Source organism: Paralichthys olivaceus, chromosome 11 (assembly GCF_024713975.1).
Source record: "Paralichthys olivaceus isolate ysfri-2021 chromosome 11, ASM2471397v2, whole genome shotgun sequence".
In the NCBI taxonomy this organism is placed as follows: Eukaryota; Metazoa; Chordata; class Actinopteri; order Pleuronectiformes; family Paralichthyidae; genus Paralichthys; species Paralichthys olivaceus.
Window position 1 is genome coordinate 24818348 of NC_091103.1, and position 22117 is coordinate 24840464.

Consider the following 22117-nt stretch of genomic DNA (forward strand, 5'->3'; position numbering starts at 1 on the left):
TTCATAAATTTAAGAAAAAACACAGTAGGATATATTTAACTTATTTTTTGTTTTTTGTTAACACAGTCTAATCAAATAGGGTAACTCAAATGATCAAATTGAATAAGTAAATGAATAACAGGCAAAAAATAATCTGCAATTATGCATGGATGCTCTTTGTATGAAAAGGCAAACATTTTCAGCAGGTGTGACGCCTAAATGCCTAAAAGTCACAATGGTGTGTCCGAGGGTCCGTGAATGCACCTTGTAGGAAGAGATGAGAGGATGTTTAGTCCAAAAACATGGTGTGAATGACCTAGTTTCAAGTTGAATATAAATGTCGGGGCTTGTGGATACCTGGATGACACCTGCCCCTCCATTGGCATAGTGTTGAGTAGATATGAGTGAATTAAACATTTTCAGTTAACTATCCCTTTAATACACAACTGGTTTCTGTCTATGATTGGCCATTTACTCATGTTTTCTGTCCTTGAAGGTGCTGTATATATTTTCTGTTTGATTCTGTGTGCACATTTGTGTCACAACTGATGTTTAAAATATTTTCATGTCATCTTTCAGGTTGAAGACGCCATGCTAATGTTTGACAAAACCACCAACCGACATAGAGGTAGGTTCACATTCTGTGTGTGTGTGTTTGAGCTTGATATTCTCCACACTCCGTAACGTTACATCAATAACTACATCAATAACACACACACACACACACACACGCCAATAAGTGAATCCCCTCAAAGATTCCTAGCCCCCTTAAGGTCAGCTACATTGTTGCCCATTTCAGATAGCTTTCACTATGCACAGCAATCTAGTCTAAATCTTTTGCCTTATCATAATTATTCTCCACACTGTTGACTGACACACACACACACACACTCACACACACTCACACACACTCACACACACACACACGATATGGATCTACACTGGCATTCTGGAGATTGGATGATGGAAGAGAGGGACACAGTAAGACTGAGTGGGTCAAATGAGGGAGAGGGAGAAATGGCAGAGGAGAAAAGCTGCCCCACAGCTGAACAGAAAAGGATGGAGATTGAAGGATGGAGGCCTGTGTCATCCGATAACGGTTCAGCTAGCTGTTGCTGCAGAGCAACGTAGGCGGCAGGATGGCTATCTCCACCCCCTCCTTATCTGAAAGCCTTATCTGTGGCTGCGGCCCTCTACCCCAAAACAGAGGACTTTACAAAGACACAGCAGCAGAGGGGGAGGAAAGGAGATAGACATTCACTTCTGAGCAGTTTTAATGAAGGATGCAGGAACCAATGAGTCACAACACATTGGGCCTCATGCAAGAACATCTGTTCAACTTCTGTACATCCAAATCATAGTTGTCTTGTAGAAGTAGGAACTTCTAAAAGTATTTTATCCTATGTGAATCTGAGCTGTCCTTGAAGAAACGTGTTAATTGTGACAGAGCTGTTGTGCTTTGGAGACCAAAAGGATCATGATTCTGATGGCATCAAACTTTTAGATCAGATTAGATTAGATCAGATATTTTAGATCAGGCTCAGGTATAGAGGGTCGTCCAAGTGCATTGGGCAAGATACTGAACCCCAAATTGCATTGCATTACGCCAGCTGTAATGCCAACAGTAGATAAAGAATCACAAGTGACTTAAAACCTAAAGCACTTTGAGTTGTGGAGAAGAAAAATTCTATATAAATACTATTCACTAGGAATTCAATGTTCATAAACTTACACTGCTCAAAACTGATATTGTACAGTCCGACAGATTCTCAAAGCCAGCTACTGTATATTTCATTTAACTCTTTTATCCAAAGCAACTTACAATAAGTGCATCAACCATGAGGGAACAAACCCAGAACAACAAGAATCATGTAAATACAATTACGGCCTGATCTCACATGTTATCATTTACGCAATTATTTCTATTAGATCACTTGCAAAACGCCCACCACTCAAACAAGCAATCTGTTATAATGCACACACAGTTTATCACTCTTTATTTGGGATCTTGGTAGATCAGGCCCTTAGTCTTCAAAAAAGCTAAACTACGAATGCTACATGTAAGTGCAATATATAAATGTAACTAAATATATATATTTTAAAATATAAACACACACAGTTGAAGATAGTTATTCGACATAATTTTCTTAACCAAGGTTTAGTCTAATATTTCCAGCTCCTCCCAAGGGATCCTGAAGTGTTCCCAGACTGGGATATAAATATATAACCTGTCAAGCCAGCTGTAGGTCTACCCCTAATGTAAATCACCCAGGAGGCGTAATAATTAGATGCCACCTCAAATGGCTCCACAAGATGCCCAAACCTCTCACACTATGTCTATAGCTGAACCCAGACACCCTATGAAGAATTTCATTTCAGCAACTTGTATCTGCGATGTCATTCTTTTTATAACTCACACTTTTGTAATGTTGGGGCTCATTGATGTGCTGTTCAAAGCTATGTACAATTTCGGATCTAAGTCAGTGACACATGATCTGCCAAATAGATCTGAATTGTGCAAATAGATCCAAATAGCAAATGGTCTATTGCCTGGTATGGTATGTACATTTCATTGGAAGAAAGCACCAAAGTCAGAACTTTCACAACTACTGCCAGCACTCATTATGATCAAATTGTGGAAAAATTGTGCAATGTAACTGTGGCACATGTCGATGCCACCAGGGTCTCCCAGACTCAGCCGGAGACAAAGGAGTTGCTTTTCAGCATCTTTATTTGCAGAACGGCAAACACTCAACTTAAAGTGTCCGACACATAACCTTTTCAAGTCTCTCTGCTAGGCTCAGCACTATCTGCGAGCCCTCCAGTCCTCAGTGCGTGTCTTTGTGTCTCTTCTCCTGTGTCTCTCTCTGGCAGCTCTGCTGCTGCCTTTTGAACTTCGCTGAATAATCCTCTGGTGCAGGTGGAGATGCTCTCTGAGCTGGCAGACTCCCTGCACGACTTTGCTGATTGGCCCATTACCTCCCCCCAGCTGTGTGGGAGGTCTGGGGGGTCCAGCTGTGGCTCAGAGAGGACAACTCGGTGTGAAAATCAGTCTTATAAATAATACAGCTGTGGTAATAACCAGCTGCTTTTGACCTTGCCTTATGGCATGACTGTGGCCAGTTTTTATTTCACCTCTGCCTGTGATTGGCTTATACATTATTAAGCCACTTTCTACTTCAGAGCTTAGCCCTGCCAGGTGCCGATTTCAAGTCATACCATATTCTCTTTCATTTGCATTTTATTCTACGATTGTTCCATATCTCCCTTTGTATCACAAAAGATTTAAAGAAATGTTTGCACCTCAAGGTTGACTAGGGGTTTGTGATGCAGTTCACTCACTGACCCTGCTATTTACTGTATAGATCAGGGGCCTTGTAGTCAACCAACTTCTAGGGACAAGATTAATTTATTAACTGAAGACTCAAGACACAGATGGACAAATGGATTCCTGTTTCCTGTTTGACAAAACAGTGTTCTAAATGTTTCTAAATTTCGTTTTTTTATATTGACTGCAAAAAAATCTAAAGAAATGGACAACCATAGGATAGACATTGTTATTATTAGAGATACATATCAATTTTAAACTTCTTGCCTTGGCAGTAGATTAACTGAAATGAGGCCTACACTATTTTACATCAATTTTACACATGAAATCATGATTATTCTTCTAATCAATCGATCTTAGTCATCACATTAGTGAGGACAGTCATTATAACCAGTTAAGATGACCAGATACAAATAAAATCGCATGTTGTAATAATACACAATGCTGCTTGCATTCTTTACTTACAGTACTTGCCAATTACCTTCAGTAGATCTATTTTTTATAATTTGTCATTTGTTATGATAAAGATTTTGATAAAAAATATTTCATCTGAACCAGATGATCATTCATGATAAAAAAAAAAACTTTATGTAAAAAATAATTTGATTTATATAAAAACTAACCAAACTGTGATGAACCTGTGATGAACCTGTGTTGAACCTGTGTTGAACGTCTTTTTTACGTGTGAAAGCCCAGGATGTAAACAAAGCAACTTGGACTCACAGGGGACGAGTGCTGGCGATTCATAGTAAATAAAGAGTTTTGCAGCAGATAATGCGTTATTTAGAGGCTGTATTGTGGATGCCCCAGTCCCTTGCGTTGTATGGATATACACCGATCAAATGTGGATCGAAAAGCGTCCGATGTACTCCAAGTTACTCCAAACCTTTATGGGTGATTAGATCTACATACCAAATGCTGGAAATAAGGACCAGGTTGAAAAAAAACGAACTTCTCCTTTAATAATATGGCACCATCATACCTTAAAGCAATCATAGTACCATATCACCCCACTAGAGCACTGTGCTCCCATAATTCAGGCTTACTTGTTGTTCCTAAAGTATTGAAAAGTAGAGTAGGAGCCAGAGCTTTCAGCTATCAGGCTCCTCTCCTGTGGAATCATCTCCCAGTTTCAGTTCGAGAGGCAGACACCTTCTCTACGTTTAAGAGGAGTCTTTAAACCTTCCTTTATGATAAAGCTTATAGTTAGAGCTGGTCCAGACTTGCTCTTTGTTATGCTGCTATAGGTCTAGAATGTTGGGGGACACATGACACATGGAGCTTCTCTTTCCTCTTCTCCATCTTTGTCACTTTAAAGACATTAATGTCTCATCAATACATGTTACTCACTTGACTTCTTCTCCGGAGTCCCTGTGCCCTATAACTCGCAGATCCAGGGCTGCGGCTGTGGCCACATCATGAATCATGATGGTGGATCACAAATTAGACATCGTGATCATAATGGCGGATCCTGTATCGTGCTGGCTGATCATGATGGTATTGGCGGATCCTGTATCGTGTTGGCAGCTGATCGTGGATGGTGGACAATGATCGAGGTGGCAGCCAATGATGGACCCTGAGGTCCAGTGGATCATGACGATGGATTGTGGATTATGGTGGCAACAGATCATGGTGGTTGATCCTGATCGTGCTGGCTGCTGATCGTGGACTATGATTACTAGAAAACTGCTTGATACACAATATGCCTACTCAGATATTCTACCATTACTGACAATAATTCCTCAATTCACCTTCCATCATGCTACAAACTGTTTACTCAAAGCAATGCTGTAATTAAAAATATTTTTCTGACATTCTTAATTACACGTGGCATCTATTGCACTTCTGTGCATCCTGGGAGAGGGATCCCTCACATGTGTCTCTCTCTAAGGTTTCTATAGGGCATTAACTCCAGCCAACAATAAAAAATAATGCATACTATTTAATACTGTGCTTTACTAGCTTTTTCTCATGTGGTTCACAGTCAAACCTGAACTGCATCCTTTACTCTACCACTCAATCCCTGCTGATTCATTGCCAGTTGCATCAGATGTCTGCAGTACAATATTTTGCCAGTAAGTTAGTTGGTGAAATCAACATTTTTGCTGAATAACATCTGACATATAAGTGCAGGAGAAACTAATGATTTGTTGACTGAGATGACACAAACACACACACACAAGCTAATCCCCTAATAATTCTATAGAGAGCATGATTGGATTGAATGAAGAATAAAGAGCAGAAGAAAGCAGCGAATGATGCGTGCCATGTCTGTGTTTGCAAAGCCACCATTTAGCATATTTTGGTAATTGCTCGGCACAAATTCAAACTCATTAAATGACTTGTGATGTGCAGCAGTGGCTTCATAATAATTTGCACGCTCGAACTCAGTACATCCTTAGACAAATAATGGTGTGCCTCAAGTAATGTTTCATTTACTTTTTGCAACTGTAGTGTACATTGCATGATATATATAGATTGTTGTAGCATATGTAAATTGACTTATACTGATATCTCAGTTAAAAAGCAATCACTGGCTACAGGGACAGTTATACAGCCTCAAGCCCCACAGAAAGCACTCATCCAGATGCCCTGAACCAGTTCTTTTCTCGTTTCAACTCGCAGAACTGAGAGGCTCACATCTGCAGTATCAGGGTCAGATCCACCCTTGGTAGATTTAATGCCAGCAAAGTGGCTGGGCCAGATGGAGTCTCTAAGAGTAAGAAAGGTATTCACTAACGTTTTTAACCTTTTGCTTGAAAGGCTGTGACGCCCACTTGCCTCAATTCAGCCTAAATTATCCCAGGTCCAAATGAAACAGCAGTCTAAATGACTACTGTCCAGTTGCACATTGCACAATCCTTTGAGAGATGTATCCCCCATGTATAGGTTGCCATCCCTGTTGAATTTGACCAACATCATTTTGCATATCAGAACAACAGATAAACAGAGGATGGATCATAACAGCTCTACATATAGCCCTGGCAAATCTGGACCAGCAGCACGTCTATGTGAGGATGCTGTTTGTTGATCATTTAAAACTATAACCCTCCACAAACTGATTGAGACTGTAGACTTTATTGTCCCGTAGGGGAATTTTGTTCTGACTGCCACTCCTGTAACATAAAACATAAACCATAAACCCTTCTCTACATTCAAGTTACATTCACCGTGGCAGTTTGTTAGGTGCTGCAATGGCAGAGGGGACAAAGCTCCTGCTGAATCGGGCCCTTCTCCATTTGAAAGTTTTGTACCTCCACCCGGATGGCAGTAATGTGAAGTGGTGATTGAGGGGGTGGTTGGTGTCATTTGCTATAGTGGGTGCTAGGCGTGTGATGGCTCTGTTGTTCTGTAGATTTGGGGTTTGGGAACGCTGATAATTTTAGAAGCAGTATGTCAGATGGCGGTAGGTCTTTTTTTGTTGGAGACTGTAAGCATGCTTTAGAAACAGGTGTAACACTACAGCAGAATGGGTTGTACTATGCTTTTCAAAAGCAGCACCAGCAGGTGGGGTGGCAACAGACAGTGCTCTGAGTTTGTGGATGACATGGAGTCTGTTATTGTCTGTTGACAGAAGTGATGTGCTGATCAAAACTGAGTTTATTGTCTATGGTAGGTCTTGCCCCCCTGGCTTACATGGATGGATCAGCGATTTGAATAGTTGTTGCATTGCAATGTGAATGCAAAACTAGTTGAGGGTAACTTGATTCAAATTCTTTGCCTTGAAGCTTTGTTTAAACCATATACTGCTCAGTCGCCAATGTTTCACACGGATGACTTATACTACTCCACAACGAATGTGTTTATAGGGCAGAGTTCCCCCAAAAGTTCAAACGGTTGCCTGAGAAAGTTCTTCCGTGTAGGCCTAACAAAGTCTGGTCCCCCCCTAGTTACTGTTGATCAGTAATAAATATATTTTTCTACGTTATAGTAAACACTGAAATTATAGCCTGTGTGTGGAAGGTTGCAGCTGTCTGTGTCTAATGGGGGTAGGGGGTATTATGATGTTGGCTCAACTCACACACAAACTCTCTCTCACTTACACTCATGCAAAAGTATTTCTTATTACTAGATTAAATCGATGGAATAATCAATAGAATACTTGATTACTAAAATAATTGATTGCTGCAGCCCTAATTGGGGTGCCTCAAGTGTGTGTCCTCAGCCCTGTCCTCTACTCACTCTTCAACCTCGACTGCCCCCCCCCGTTCACTCCTCCAATGTCATTGTCAAATTTGCCATTGACATCACCATAATGGGGCTGAAAACCGACAACAACAAAGCTCTGACACCACAAAAACAGATGGTGAAGTCCAGGTGTACTCAGCACACCACTCCAGGAGAGGGCCCTGGGTTCCTCCTGGTGCAGGACAATTTCTGGCCTCATATGGCCAGAGTGTGTAGGCAGTGCCTGGATGACAAAGCCATTTAACGCTATTGACTGGCCCTTACGTTCCCCTGACCTAAATCCAATTGAGCACCTATGTAGGAACTCACTGATGCCCTGATGTAGGTCTGGGAGGAGATCCCCAGGATCCACAGACTCATCACAAACATGTTCAGACCTCTGGAGTGCATACAGGCATGCAGAGGCCATACACACTACTGAGTCATATTATGAGTTGCCGTGATGAAATTCATGCAAGTTGGATCAGCCTTTGGGTTCAGTTTTTTTACTGGTTTTGAATCCAGTCCTCAGTAAAGAGTAAATAAATGAATATTGAGTAAATAGTTAGGTGACTATAGCACCTCATTATTAATTCTGGAAATTAGTTTTTGTTTGCAACAAAACCCGACAACTCTTGTGAGTTTCTTCTAGCTCAGCTGCCCTAGTGTCCAAAGAGTGGCTTTGATTTATTGCAGTAAGAACTTTTAAAATGCTCCATGTAATAATTCAACAAAGTGGCTGGATATTGACTTTCCATTTTGCAGTCAGAGAATAGAAACAGACAGAACCATTTTTATTAATATTTGGCTTCATTTTTTGTTACCCATTGTCTTTATTGATTGTTTTCCTCTACTGTGCTTGGTAAAATGTGAGAGCTCCTGCTCGATCTTTCTGGCTGAGAAGAGTGTAACCAAATATACATACATTTGTTTAATTCTCCTGTGAGAGCTCCACTTACATCCAAATACAGAGCTGGTAATCAGCAATTGCAGAGTTGATATTCAGCAGTGAGAATGTGGCAGGGGAGAGCTCCACAGAAGCTCAGAGATAACAGCATCCTCAGACTCTAGTGTCTCATCTGTCACACATAGATTGCTTTAAATCTGTCTGAGAGCACTTCCATGATCTAATTAGAAAGGCACTCTCTCACCCTGTATGTCTTGTTCGTTCAGTCATTCAGCCACCTCTCTCTTCCTTTGATTCCTTTCTGTTTACCTCTGTCTCCTTGCATGTCAGTGTCACCCCCCGACCCCGCTTCATTGGTCATGCCAGTTGATTTGTTGGAGAAAAGCCTCTCATGCTTTTCGCCTTGATGTGTCATGTGTAATTAAAGCCCAAATTGTTTTGATGCCAGTGTAATCACATTAGTGTGTTATTGCAGGAGAGAAAGAAGAGAGTGGTGGGAAGAAAGAGGGGTGAAATTGGACTTTCTTGATTCCACATTCACAACCTGCTACCACCGTGTGTGTGTGTGTGTGTGTGTGTGTGTGTGTGTGTGTGTGTGTGTGTGTGTGTGTGTGTGTGTGTGTGTGCATTAATCTGTCACTCAAGTTCAAAATTCAGGTTCATATGGCATTCCATTAACATTTCTGTGAAATTGCAGTGATGACGGACAGAGAGGATACTGGGCTGAGAGACTGGAAAAAACTTGTATCTCATTTTGAACAAGCAAATACAAGTTGAAGTAAAATAAAAAGTTCAATCAGCCTGCACGTGTCCTGCAGCTATGAGGAACCCACAGTGTCATAAAGTCATGTCAGCTAAAACAACCACACCCATAGTGCAGTCCAACAATAAAGATAGAATATAAAATTGCTTTTCCCTATTATGGCATAGGCCGATGAGAGCCCCTATAAGGCCTAAAACACTGAAAAATGTATAACAAAATTAAAGATCAAGTGCTTTCTCCAAGCACAGGCCATCAAATGTCCAACTGCTCACTGAAGTCACGCAGGTTGCTTTAAGAGTTGACAATAACCACATTAGTTTTGGGAAGTAAAAAGAGAAAGAATCAAAACAACCCAACAAACATGTTGAAGTAATGGTTTGAACTGTTTGATCCACAGTGTGCAAGCGACATGTTTTATACAAGCATGATGGTTAAGCTAATTTCACATTGTTATGGAGATGCTAAAACGAAAGCTGTCTGTTTGTCCTGTTACTATTGTCTGAGACAAACTCCCACCTCCCCTCATGTAGCTCTTGAGAAACAACATTTCTCCAAATCATGTTTCATAAAGTAATTATGACGTATAGGGAAATGGTTTGAATTTATATAGAGCTTTTCTAGTCTTGATGATCACTCAAGTCAGTCAGTCACAGCCACCCCAAATAACAGATGTAATGCAGCTTCCTGCAGTAACATATATGAGATCAACATCTCTCCACATAATTTTATTAACATTTGTGTCATTGAATCATTTGCTCCTTCTTTGTGCAAAACTGAGTAAAAGTTCATTGTTATTTTTAAATTCCTAATTTTACTTTTAAATAATTCACTACATGGTAAAAATCAGGTAGAAAACCAATTACAATATGCAATAGTTGAGATCAGTGTGTATGAAACACTGGCATTCAAATGTACTAGGGGCTACAAAAGGGTTATTGCAGCCAGATTTGTTCTCTTGAGGTCATAGTTAAATTTTTCTCCAATGCAAGGAAGATAAAGTGCTACACCGAATCATGTTCACTGCGTTCATGATGTGCCATTTTTGCAAAGGTCATTGGTTACGCAGCTGCTTTTTATGCAACAGAAGAGATATTTATTCCTGGTGAGTACCACCTGTTAAAAATAGTAATCACAGCATCACCAAGTCATTATGAGTATTTATGTTTTGTTTCATTTATCAGTTTGTGTGTGCCATGTTTTACTGCTGTATGCACTGATTTTGAAACACAACAGATCATTTGAATGGTTACTTAACCCATACATGCACATCAAGGCAGTGGTGTTGAAGCTCTGGCTACATATGAATAAACACTCCTTCTCTGAATGTCAGTATTCCTCTGTATTTATCTTCCTGTCTAATAAAGCAGACTTTCAGACGTCATAGACATTAAATCCCTTTATTTCAAGTCAGAGCCACTCCATGAGCAGAGGCCCTTTCCTGCATGTCCTCCTCTTTCTCCTTATTCACCTTGTGTGTTTCTCTCCCAGCCCCCATCAGTCTGCTTAACGAATTTCTCTCTGCTCATTACAATGTAGTGAGATGGCTTGCTGCCTCAATCGATTCCTCTGTCCACTCTCATTTACTTTACATGGGATCCTGTTTCTAAAGAGTGTAACTGTGTTTTCTCCTCTCTCCTCCTTGTCTTCCTTCTTCCTTATTGTTTTTGATTAAGAGGATGTGTAAATAAGGGCATAAATTCCGCGTGCCAATCTATTTATTGACTCAGTTCAATCTGGCTAGTTTCCCCATCACACCTCCCAAGGTGAAAAGGGACCATAGGATTTTGTCGTCATTTCTGAGTGTTTTGTTTGTGTATTCATGGCACATTTACACATGAAACCCTCTTTCTAATTCAAATGTCTATTGAAATTCACTGTGCTTTACTTGTTTGGATCAGTAAAAGCCATTAATGAGAAAGCCACTATATGACAATGTATGTATTACTTTATTCTCCACATGGAGCCATGATTTTCTAATTAGGACAAATTCTGCTAGTACGTTTTCTGTGCAATTGTGTGTAATTAAGCAAACAACAAGTAACACATGGCAGATGTGTTTTTAACATATTGAACACAGCCAGAATGCCCCATGAACATGAAGTAATGGGAGTGGAGTTTGTAAATCATACAACTTTTAAATAATTTATTTTATTGGCTCAAGGAGATTGTCTCTTAGAAGAATTAGATAAAAGCCAATGGCAAATTTGAGACACTACCAGTACATGAGAGATGAAGGTGAGTTGCTCAGCACAGCACTGTGTGCAAATATTGTTTATAAATGTCCAAGTGTACACTGAATGAGCGTGTGTGCACTGTGCCTTATAGGGAGCTGAATAAGAGGAGTTGCCACCTAACCTGAAAATGATTTAGTTACAGCGATTAAAACTCCAAACTGTTAATCGATTAAAAAAATGCGTGATCGTATTGATGGAAACAATGTCTTTTAGTGTCACAACGTTTTTTAACAATTTCAACCTTGTGATTTTCATCGTTCCTTCACATTTGATTGTTGATCAATCAAGATGTTACAATTGTCCCAAAGAATAATATGCAGACCATGTGTAGACAGTTAATGAGTGACAATAATATTAACAATAATAAAAACCATTCATGCTACAAGCATAGTGAACCAGTGAATCCATTCATTTGGCCCCTTTTTTGACTGCAGAGAATCCATCTTGGAAACCATCAAGACTGAATTTTCTTGTCTTTTAAATGTACAAAGCAGAACATCTCATTTTGATCAAGCACACACACACACACACACACTTTAAGCCAGTGAGCTCCCACTGGCTTTGATTGAGAGTAGATACTGGATTCCATTTGTGAAAATGTTGTCCTGGTGTGCGTCTGTGTGTTAATGACTTCTCTCACTTGGGAGTATATTGAAAAAGGGTGCAGAGTGAGATGAAGATGAATAGTGAAACCAATGAAAAGAGAGTTAAAAACAGGGGGCAAGAAGCAACAGCACTTAATGGAGAGAAACAAACAAATGTGTAGCTGGTGTTTCTATTTTCTCATACATGTTTCTCATGCTGAATTCTGTCTTTTAATTCTGCAGTAACAGATAAATAGAATATTCACAAAAAGATATTGTAGAATTGTATCTGCCCATTCATTTATGTAATTATACTGTGGTGTGATGCATGATGTCACGTCTCTGTGATGAAGAATTGTGCCAGTAATCCTTTGTTACACAAGCAAAACATTTATATATTTAATTATTTATACAGGGGTACAACAGAAATAGCATATCATATTACAATTACATGGTATTGTACAAATAATTTCACGTTTTGACAATTAAAACATGAATGAAAAATTGAAAAGAAGTTATTTAATGAGTTAGTGATCCACAATAATTCTCAACTGTAATTACTCAGAAACCTTTCATCTCAACAATCTCGATTTTTTAATAATATCAGTAATTCCTCCATCATTATGCTGACAAAGTATACAATGTTGTCTACTCCATGTGTGAACCTGTTTTGAGATGAATGCTTTGTGATGGTCAGTGTCAATGATCTGATATAATAATTAATTTGCACGACACATGGGAATGAAAACAGCAGCTATACATTAATAAAACATGTTCTGTGCCCTCTATTCTAGACATAACCTTCTTTTCTAATGTCCAATATGGCTGGTTACTCCTTTGAACTCCTTTGATGCAGCATTTATTTGCATAGTGTCTCCTCCTGGGGTCTGGCATTAAGGTTCTAGCATTGATTTTACTCACTTTGCACCTATCAGTTTGTGTGTGTGTGTGTGTGTGTGTGTGTGTGTGTGTGTGTGTGTGTGTGTGTGTGTGTGAAAAGCTGTCATATGAGGGCAGCTTGTCCAACTGTGTGTGTGTGTAATTCACTGAATACCCTACAAAACTTAATAAGTGTGAGATCCATCCCAAGCATTTACCCAAACTGGTATGAGGAGACTCGAGCTTATATTGGTACTGTGTTAAACAGAGAATGCTGCTCTCCTTCTTTGCTAAGAGAGGGTCAAAGTAGTAATTGTGATTGCTCATACTTGACACAACCTATATAAACACAACAATAGTGTATTTTTTTATTCCACCCTGTGCCTTTGTATTTGTATCATTATCATTAGTCCCTGTGGCTGAGCCACTAACCTTCTGAGATTTGAAAAGTAAATAGTAAAATATCAAAATTCCCAATAGATCTGGTTCATAAGTAATGAAACTTTCAGCAATTAATGAGCAGGCTTTACAATAAAATTGATTTATGTTACTTAATTACTCTCTTTTACAAAATATGACCAATAAGAAAATGTGCTCATTTGTGCATAGTGTGCTGTAAGGTTTGTCAGAAGATTCATCTAGATTCATTACCTCTCTGGAGACAAAGTTTTCCTTCCTCCCAAACAAAACAACTTGATATTCTTATCACACCAAAGCCTGAGTTAGATATGAGAAAGTGTCAAAAGTAAATAACACACAAAGCACATACAGTACATGTACAGACACAGGTTGTGCAGCAGCAAGAAAAATAAGAAATCTATAGTGAGTGTACATCTGTGAACCTGGAGAAGCAGAGCTGTACGTGTACATCTCTATTTCTTAATCAATACAAATAATGTTTGCTCTCATCTTTAATTGAATCATGCTTTTGCAGAATAATGACCAGTTGTCCCTGTCTCTCTTTTCTATTTCCTGCCTCCTGTGTCTCTCTTTTCTATTTCCTGCCTCCTGTGTCTCTCTTCTGTTCCCACTATTTTCTCTATCCCTCTGTCTCCTCTGCAGGTTTTGGCTTTGTAACATTTGAAATAGAGGATGTGGTGGAGAAAGTCTGCGAGATCCATTTCCATGAAATCAATAATAAAATGGTGAGTGGCTCCCATCACTTTACAGAATGTCTGAGAAAGATTCTGATACATTTTTGATCTTCCTTGGTGTGGTGTGGAAACTGATAGTGGACAAGTCGGGATGTAGACTGGCAGTGCGAGTACACACACACACAGACAGTAGTTTGTTTGTCTGTCACACCTTCAGTTGGCATTAAAACTAAAAAGGATATAGTTTGTCCAGTCTGGGCTACTGTAAAAAACATGGTGGACTCCCTAGAGTGGACCTTCTCCCGAGGTAAATATAAAGTATTTCAATACAAAGGGCCCATTCTAGGGTAAAGAAAAAAACAATTCTTACAATTTAGATGAAACACACCAGTGAAAACATCTCTAGGATTATTTTATATTCAATTTCTGCCAATAGATCTCTTTCACCTGAATCTTACACACTGGACCTTTAAGTAATTATCTCTAATTATGATGATTCATTTTGGAAATGATCAGTCAAAGGTCAAGGTCAACAAAAATATGCCAACAATCATGACAGTGCAGCTGCAAATCTGAACCAAATTTGATTATCATAGCATAAAGTGATTTTTGAGATGGTGTAATATGACATTAATGAGTTAAAACTAGGCAAGGCGCAACAGTATTTCAAGTAAACTTGAATCTTGAAAGAATCAGAGTCTTAACAAGTCGTAAAGTAAGTTAACAGTGTGTGTTATGAGGTGAAGTGAAGTGGCTCGCTATTATTAAATGCCAGACCTACTCTCAAAGCTAATTCCTTTACATTCACCTTGTAACATTTAAATCATTCCCTGCAGTGTATGCGGTTTATTTGTATCATATGCCTCACTAACCTATGTGTAGGGGGACTAACTGACTAGGTGGGTTATGGATTACTCCTGCTTTTCAGCCAAAGTTCCCGACGTCTTCCACCACCGGGCTTGTGAACCACGATGTGGTCTGTGGGCATCCCCTTCGGCCAGGCTCCGAGCTCAGCCAGCTCAGACGCTGCTGTATGGTTTTACTTCACAAGTTATGGAGATATGCCCCCGTGCATAGCGAATAAGTGTTGTGAATAGAGGCTGTGCTCTGGGTCAGAAAAGGTCTTGGATCGTTACTGTGGATTTTCTGCATCAGATTTCAATTTACAAATATTTTTGAGGTGTTAAGGATTTTAAATTAGTAATCACATCAATTTGGTTCCTCAATTTGGCATAGGTGTGGAACATTGGCTTGAAAGACATTTTCTAGTCTGGTCTAAACTTGATATAAGGGATCTTAATATCTGTTTGGTGCAGAAGTGCAAAGCTGCATCAACAAGCATTTCACCAGCATCCACAACATGCAATCAATGCTACTTGCAGCTTTAATTTACATTTTGTCTATACTCCACAGGTAGAATGTAAAAAGGCCCAGCCTAAGGAAGTGATGTTTCCTCCCGGGACACGCGGACGGGCAAGGAGCCTACCATACACAATGGAGGCCTTCATGCTGGGCATGGGCATGCTAAGTACGCACACAGTTTGTTGTAGCTGAATACATTCATTTTACATAACCTAATACCTTTCTTTAACTAAAGCTTGTTGGCTGTGTTTTAATTTCAATTCAAAGAGGAGGATAAAGCAGCATTACCATATCATGTATGTTTCCTTCTTTAAAAGCATACACAACTGAAAGGGGGGAGGTGTACTGGTCATGGAATCAGTCAAATGAGGCATTTTTATTGTAAGTCTAAAAAGACGTATTTGCAGATAATCCTTTGTTTTATTATTATTACTATTATTATATATCATACAAATTCTAAATATACTACAAATACAGTATGCTTTGCATTAGTCTTTTTCTTTATATTATTATGTATTATCACTTTTAATTCACCTTTTAAATGAACTGAAAGTTTTTAATTCACGCAAAATTATTATGTCAAGGAAAACAAATTACAGAATGGTGTTTTACTAAATGCAGGGATATGGGTAAATTGCAATAAACTGTACTGTAAAGCACTTTGAGTGGTCATCAAGACTAGAAAAGCACTATATAAATAAAGACCATTTGCCATTCCACAGAGAAAAACTGAAGTTTTTTTTTAAATAGACAAATGGATGTCATCAGTATGGGTTTGCTTCGAACAAATACAGATTGCTATAAATGTATTTGTCAAAGGTGTCGTAGTTTTTAATACTTTGTCTGTGGTTAGAAAAATATGTCCATTTTTTTCTATAATTTCTTTTCATCTCTTGTCTTTCTCCAGGTTATCCTAACATTGTGGCTACTTATGGCAGAGGCTACACTGGTTTTGCCCCAAGCTATAGCTACCAGTTCCCAGGTAAGTTACTTTAAATGATTTGGTTCCCCTTCTGACACACACAGACAAACACACCTACGCACACACACACACACACACACACACACGCACACATGTAGATCTTAGCAGGGTTCTTCAGGATGAATGTGCAATGCTGTCACAGCCTGGGGTCCGTTTCAATTGTTATTGCCTGAGGGCTTTTGCTGCCATTATGAAAAATATGAAAAAATTGCATTGATGCAGGAGACATGACTAAATTTTTCAACACCACAAGTTTCACAATCTACATTAGGTTCACATTCAATAGAATCAAAAAGTATCCAAGCTGATCTACAATCAGATTTTCAACCTAAGGTTTCCCCCCAGAAACAAACCTAGTGACATAATTATCACAGAATTTTAACGCACAGCAACAATAGCTGCAGCTGATGGGAAATCCCACAATACATTTTAAATGTTTCTTTTAAAGTTAGTATTAATGCTTTTTAGTAAAAACCATGTTGATCATCGTAAATGGAGAAATAAACCTTTCCTAGATTCTCATCTGAGGGAATGATAAATCTTTGTCAACATGTGGAGCTGAACACCAACCTGACATGTAGGAGCAATGCACACACAGTACCACAGACTGTCTGCATTGAGCTACATTGCTTTACTTAAATTACTGATATAAATGTACTGAGGGTTTTAGCGTCAGGATAACCAGACATAGTTTAATATTTTTATCCTTCCCTTTAAGTAGTTTATCCTGTGAAATTAACTTTTTATTTTGAATGGGGGAAAGATAGTTTACAGATTCACCTTTTAGTAGCTGTTCTTCCTGCATTTAGCAGCTATAACTGTGTTTCTTTCTAATTTGAATAATGTGTTTGATCTCCTCGTTTTTTAAATATGCTGCCAGTCAAACTTGTGTGCACATTATCAGATCTTAATGAGGACAACCTGGTTTTCAGCTTGTCCCACCCTTACAGCAGTCATCTAGCAACAAAGCTGCACACAAAAACATTCTTTGGTTGATTGAAAATGTTAAAAATAATTTTTAAAATGATGTGAAAAACATGTGTACCATGAGCTGTTCCCTTGAGTACATTTAAAAATAAATTCTTCTGTTTTCGCTATTACCTCTAAGTGACAATTTTTGCCAAATCTGAAGACATTCCATCAAGCCAATCTTAAGATATCGGGAGGCGAAAATATTGATTTGACGGTTCACAGGGACCTAGACATTTGACCAGCCATAACTGCAGGCTTTATCAAAAAGGAATGTTTAAAGTCTAACCTTAAATGTAGAGATGTTGATATGTCCATTAACTACACAACAACACACAAAAGCATGTGTGTTGTTCTGATGCCTGTGCAGTAATTAGCACTTAGTTAATGTTTGATAATGGTCATGGTCATGCCTCAGTAGTAAATACATTTGAATATATCACAAATTGCTCCAGTCATAGTTAGTGAAATGACTGATGCTGGAGGGACAATCTCCAAACGACATAAACCTTAACTTAATGTGAGTTTTGAACTTTAAAGTTAGAAATGTTAATACTTTTAGTTGTACTGTCACATAAATCAGCCACATGATATTATTATATATCCCTTTTAACTCTGAAGGTCTTCAGCGCAATTTTATGTTACCAACTGCCATTAGATGTTATCAGGTGTTAGCAGCCACCTGCGGATGTTAGGGACATAACTTAGCGTCAAGTGTTTTGGCCTTGTAATCAACATGTTGAATTAATAGTATAGTCATAGTAACAGAATGTTGACTGCCCTTCCTGCTCTTTTCTCAGGCTTCCCAGCTACAGCGTATGGACCAGTTACAGCAGTAGCAACAGCTCGTGGATCAGGTAGGGGGACCCATGGAAGAGGTGGCAGCTAAATGGCATATGGGCAGAATGCAAGGGCAGGTAAACGCTCTGTCAGTATTCTGTGTAGCCTGACACTGTCTCCATGCACTCTCTCATTTATCTGTTCCACTAGACACACACAAACAAACACACACATAATCACGCTATAACACCCTAACAATTACTGTACATACTGCTGGTAAGTTGGATAAAGAGGATACGTTTCTTCTCCTCTAAATTTGGTGACAGTAAACATACAGTTATAGTAGATTCCACGGTCTGTCTGAAGACCTACAGTACCTGTTATGTAAATTCATCATGGATGGATGTTTTTTTTGCTATTGTTTTTTTATTTCCTTTTAAACTGCTACTTGCTTTTGTGTGTGTGTGTGTGTGTGTGTGTGTGTGTGTATGTGTGTTTGTGCATAGTCTCAAAGCAAAAGCAAGCTACATCTATTTGACATGGCAAAAGATTGTTTTTCCTTACTGCCCTGAACTAGTCAAAGAGTTCTCATTGCATCAGTCATTTTAATAATGACTTATGTTTTTTATCTGATTGTGTTTCACTATTTATTGGCCAGTTTTGAAATAACAGGAACACATCAACAGAGAAATTCTGTCAATCAGTCAAGGTCATTATAAACGTCAGTGATGAAGTCACACTCCCATTCATTCCCTCCCCCACCCCCACCTCCTTATCTTCCAGGGTTCCCTGATTATGGGTTGTATTCTGCATCTGGACATGGCAGTGACGTGCGGGGAGGAGCCTACTCCCTGGCTGATTATGGCTCCCTGGGGGCCCAGACGGCAACTCAGATCCTGCCCAGTGAGCATGCCAGCTCGGCCTGCAACTCTCCCACCTCCCTCCAGCACATCCTGCACAGCCCGCAACCTTTTAAGAGCCCAGGTCTGTATTTCCATGTCTCTGTTACATCTACACAGACAAACACAGCTCATCAACAACCCAAGGGGGGATGAAAGGAGTGTGCAGTTATGATTTGCAACAGTGCTTGCTTTTTATCAATTTCATTTAATTTTGTCATTAGTTATTTTGTCATTATCATTGTGTATTTTCACATTGGCGCATTACTTTTAGGGACTTACAGAAAGTGTCCACATTATTCTATGAGACCTTGGATCCAGACTCTAACTGTCTGAAGATCATAGTTCCTACAAACAAAAGACAAATGAGGATACCTCTTTGTGTATAGCTGTCATTCGATTACAGATTTTTCCCCCAAATATTGGGATCCAGAGAATGCAACCTGTTGAATGATGAGTGAGTCTATACTGACAAATCTTAAGGATTTGTCAGTATACACACCTGTGGAGATCTTAAGGCTCATTATTTAAATCCTGTCACATTTAAATAAAGCTTTAATAAAGCTGATTCATATTTAACCACTGCCTTTTTTGGCATATTCAGCATATATTTGTACACACACGCACAATGTAGAGTTGGAGGTGGTGGTAAGGGAAAGCAATCTATTAGTCATGATCCTTGACTGAATACCTATTTCTGGAATACCTTAGTCTCTCTTTTGTGTGTGTGTGTGTGTGTGTGTGTGTAAACACCCGAGACATTCTCTGCACTGTACCATTATCTTTGTTTATATATTCTACTGTGCATATATACTGTAATATACGCCTAACTACTGCAGCCCATGAATAGATCCTAAAAACATTTAAGATGGTGTTCTGCAGTACTTTTCTTCTTCAGTATTACTCTGATGAGGTGAGTCCATGAAATATTTCTGCTCAAAATACCCAGGACACCCTGTGTAATTTCCTGCCTGTCAGGCAGCTAGATCCAATACCCCAAGTGCTTTGGAGAAGATAATCACCTTCATATATTTAAAGAGGCTGGAGAAGAAGCAGCACGGAGATATAGAGGGGAGGGGAATGTGGATGTGGCGAAGAGTGCTGGAGGCTCAGGTGTTGATTAGATGAGGGGTGTTGTGCCCACTTCTCCTGTGAAGCCTGTTTTGGCTTCATAAACTGTCCGGTAGTCATAACTGCAAAGAAAAAGAGTCTGAAATTAAGGACTTGTTTTTTCCCCTTTACATTTTGGTGATGTGAAAAAATTGTACTTATGTTGAGCTTTAAAATCAACTATAACAATTAAAAAACTTTATATATGCAGTAAACTACTCCAATATATCTCATAAAGACCAAGATGTTTCACAATTCTATCTCAGTTAATTTCAGCTGATCTTCTATATACATATATATATATATGTATACATACATATATATATATATACCACCATTAACTTAAAATAATCAGATGGTGTTAAGTAAAGTTGCTTTCTCTTTGTTTGCCTGGTTGTAGTCAGCATTTATCTCTGAGTGCCAGTTATAGATTATCTTGCTTATCTGTCTTTTGGCCTTTCCTCAACAGGAACCCATCCAACTCGGCCTGGACCCTTTCATGGTGCCAACAGTCCTGGTCCTGTAGCCGACCACTATGGAACCGCCAGTCAGGACTCTGGTGTGAGCAACTATATCAGTGCCACCAGCCCTCAGCCAGGATCTGGTTTCAGCCACAACATTGCTGTGAGTGTATCTTTTTTTCATTATCATCATCTATCATTTGAGAATCTCTCCACTAACTTTTTGCGGCTCAACACATTCTCTGCCCTTTCCCCTGACTTCACTGCTGGTTATAAGAATATAAAAAATAGAAATTATCAGAACTGAATAGAGAACTTTTGGATTGTCCACCTCCTTAATCAGTAATATTTTACTTTTACTCTAGCTGCTGGCTTGATTACCAGTGGCCCGCTACAACTCGTGTCTTTAGTTGAGAAAAAGCTCAAGTGAAAAGGTTAGATTAAGCTATCCCTTTGTGTTTCCATGGTGACACTTCCTTTTGTCAGGTTTTATGGAAGCAGGTGGACCCAAAAATGCAGAGACAAAAATATAACCAAAAGTGTACTTTAATTAACCCAAGGTTCTTACAAAAAGTGGCACAATCCAATGACTGAAAACACGGTGATCAAAAGTACTCAAAAACTCAATAAGGTTAAACAGAAAAACAGGGAAAAGACTAGGAAATTCTAGAAGTCACAAGAGAGGGATGATAGAGGAGGAATGACGACAGGGTGGTGAGACGGCCATGTAAGACAAGAAACTGCAAAAGACAAAGGGAAGCACAGAGACTTATATACACAGGGAGGCAGGGCTAATTGGACACAGATGAAACACATGAGGAACTGGTGCAGACAATCACAGGGGCAGGAAACAGGACAAAGACAGGAGGTAAATTAGCACAAACAAGAAGCCAAACTATAAATTAAAAATGGGAAAGTGAAAACTCAGGGAGAACACAAATCCAAACACAAGGAGAACCAGGTACAGGCAAAACACACAAAGAGTCTACAATTAAAACCAAAACACTCCTTATTCAAGAGGCAAAGTCCAGAGTCATGACACCTTTTTTTTGGTAACATTAACACTTCATATAGGTCTAGTCAGAAATTACCCTTACAAATGGTTTAATAATACAGGTGTAATACAGTGGAATCGTTATAGTGATCACGTTTGTATCTGGCCAAATTCATCACTATAAGGATTTTAAGCGATGGCCGATATCCCACTGTGCACTGACACACTGACTGTGCCGCTCACTTTTCTCTCTCTTTCTCTCTTGCGCTGACTCATGAGCACACACACAGAGACACACACAAACTCCACTTACATCTCCAACGTACAGCTTAAACAGCGATTTGATTGAAATTACGCCACAATGTCAACACTGATCACCATATAATGATTTATACATTTCTTAAATGAGTCAAATCTGTCTTCATTGCTTATCCTGACTCTGCTCGCTCGCTTTCTTTCTCTCTCTTTGTAATAATTTGTAAACTTGGTCAATGTATGTAGAGCCAGAGGAGATGGCAGTTTGGCTCGATTTGGTTGGCAGTGATAGAAGACACAGAGAGGAGCAGTAAAATACTGACAGAGCCGGTAAAACTGTAAAAAATACAGTTTTTTGGTCCAAACATGT

At 39.1% G+C, this 22117-nt stretch overlaps 1 protein-coding gene across 3 annotated transcripts in view; it reads left to right on the forward strand.

Moving 5' to 3' along the window:
- LOC109630001 (RNA-binding protein Musashi homolog 2-like) overlaps positions 1 to 22117 on the forward strand; it is a 90231-nt gene that overhangs the window by 56376 nt on the left and 11738 nt on the right. For 2 of the 3 annotated variants that reach the window (XM_020087997.2, XM_020087996.2), the window contains exons 7-13: positions 559 to 607; positions 13904 to 13986; positions 15349 to 15463; positions 16205 to 16279; positions 18049 to 18105; positions 18812 to 19012; positions 20507 to 20661. In XM_020087997.2, coding sequence (XP_019943556.1) covers positions 559 to 607; positions 13904 to 13986; positions 15349 to 15463; positions 16205 to 16279; positions 18049 to 18105; positions 18812 to 19012; positions 20507 to 20661 — 735 coding nt within the window. Of the gene's footprint in view, positions 1 to 558; positions 608 to 13903; positions 13987 to 15348; positions 15464 to 16204; positions 16280 to 18048; positions 18166 to 18811; positions 19013 to 20506; positions 20662 to 22117 lie in introns of those variants that run through there. The other variant, XM_020087998.2, reaches the window with a different exon arrangement.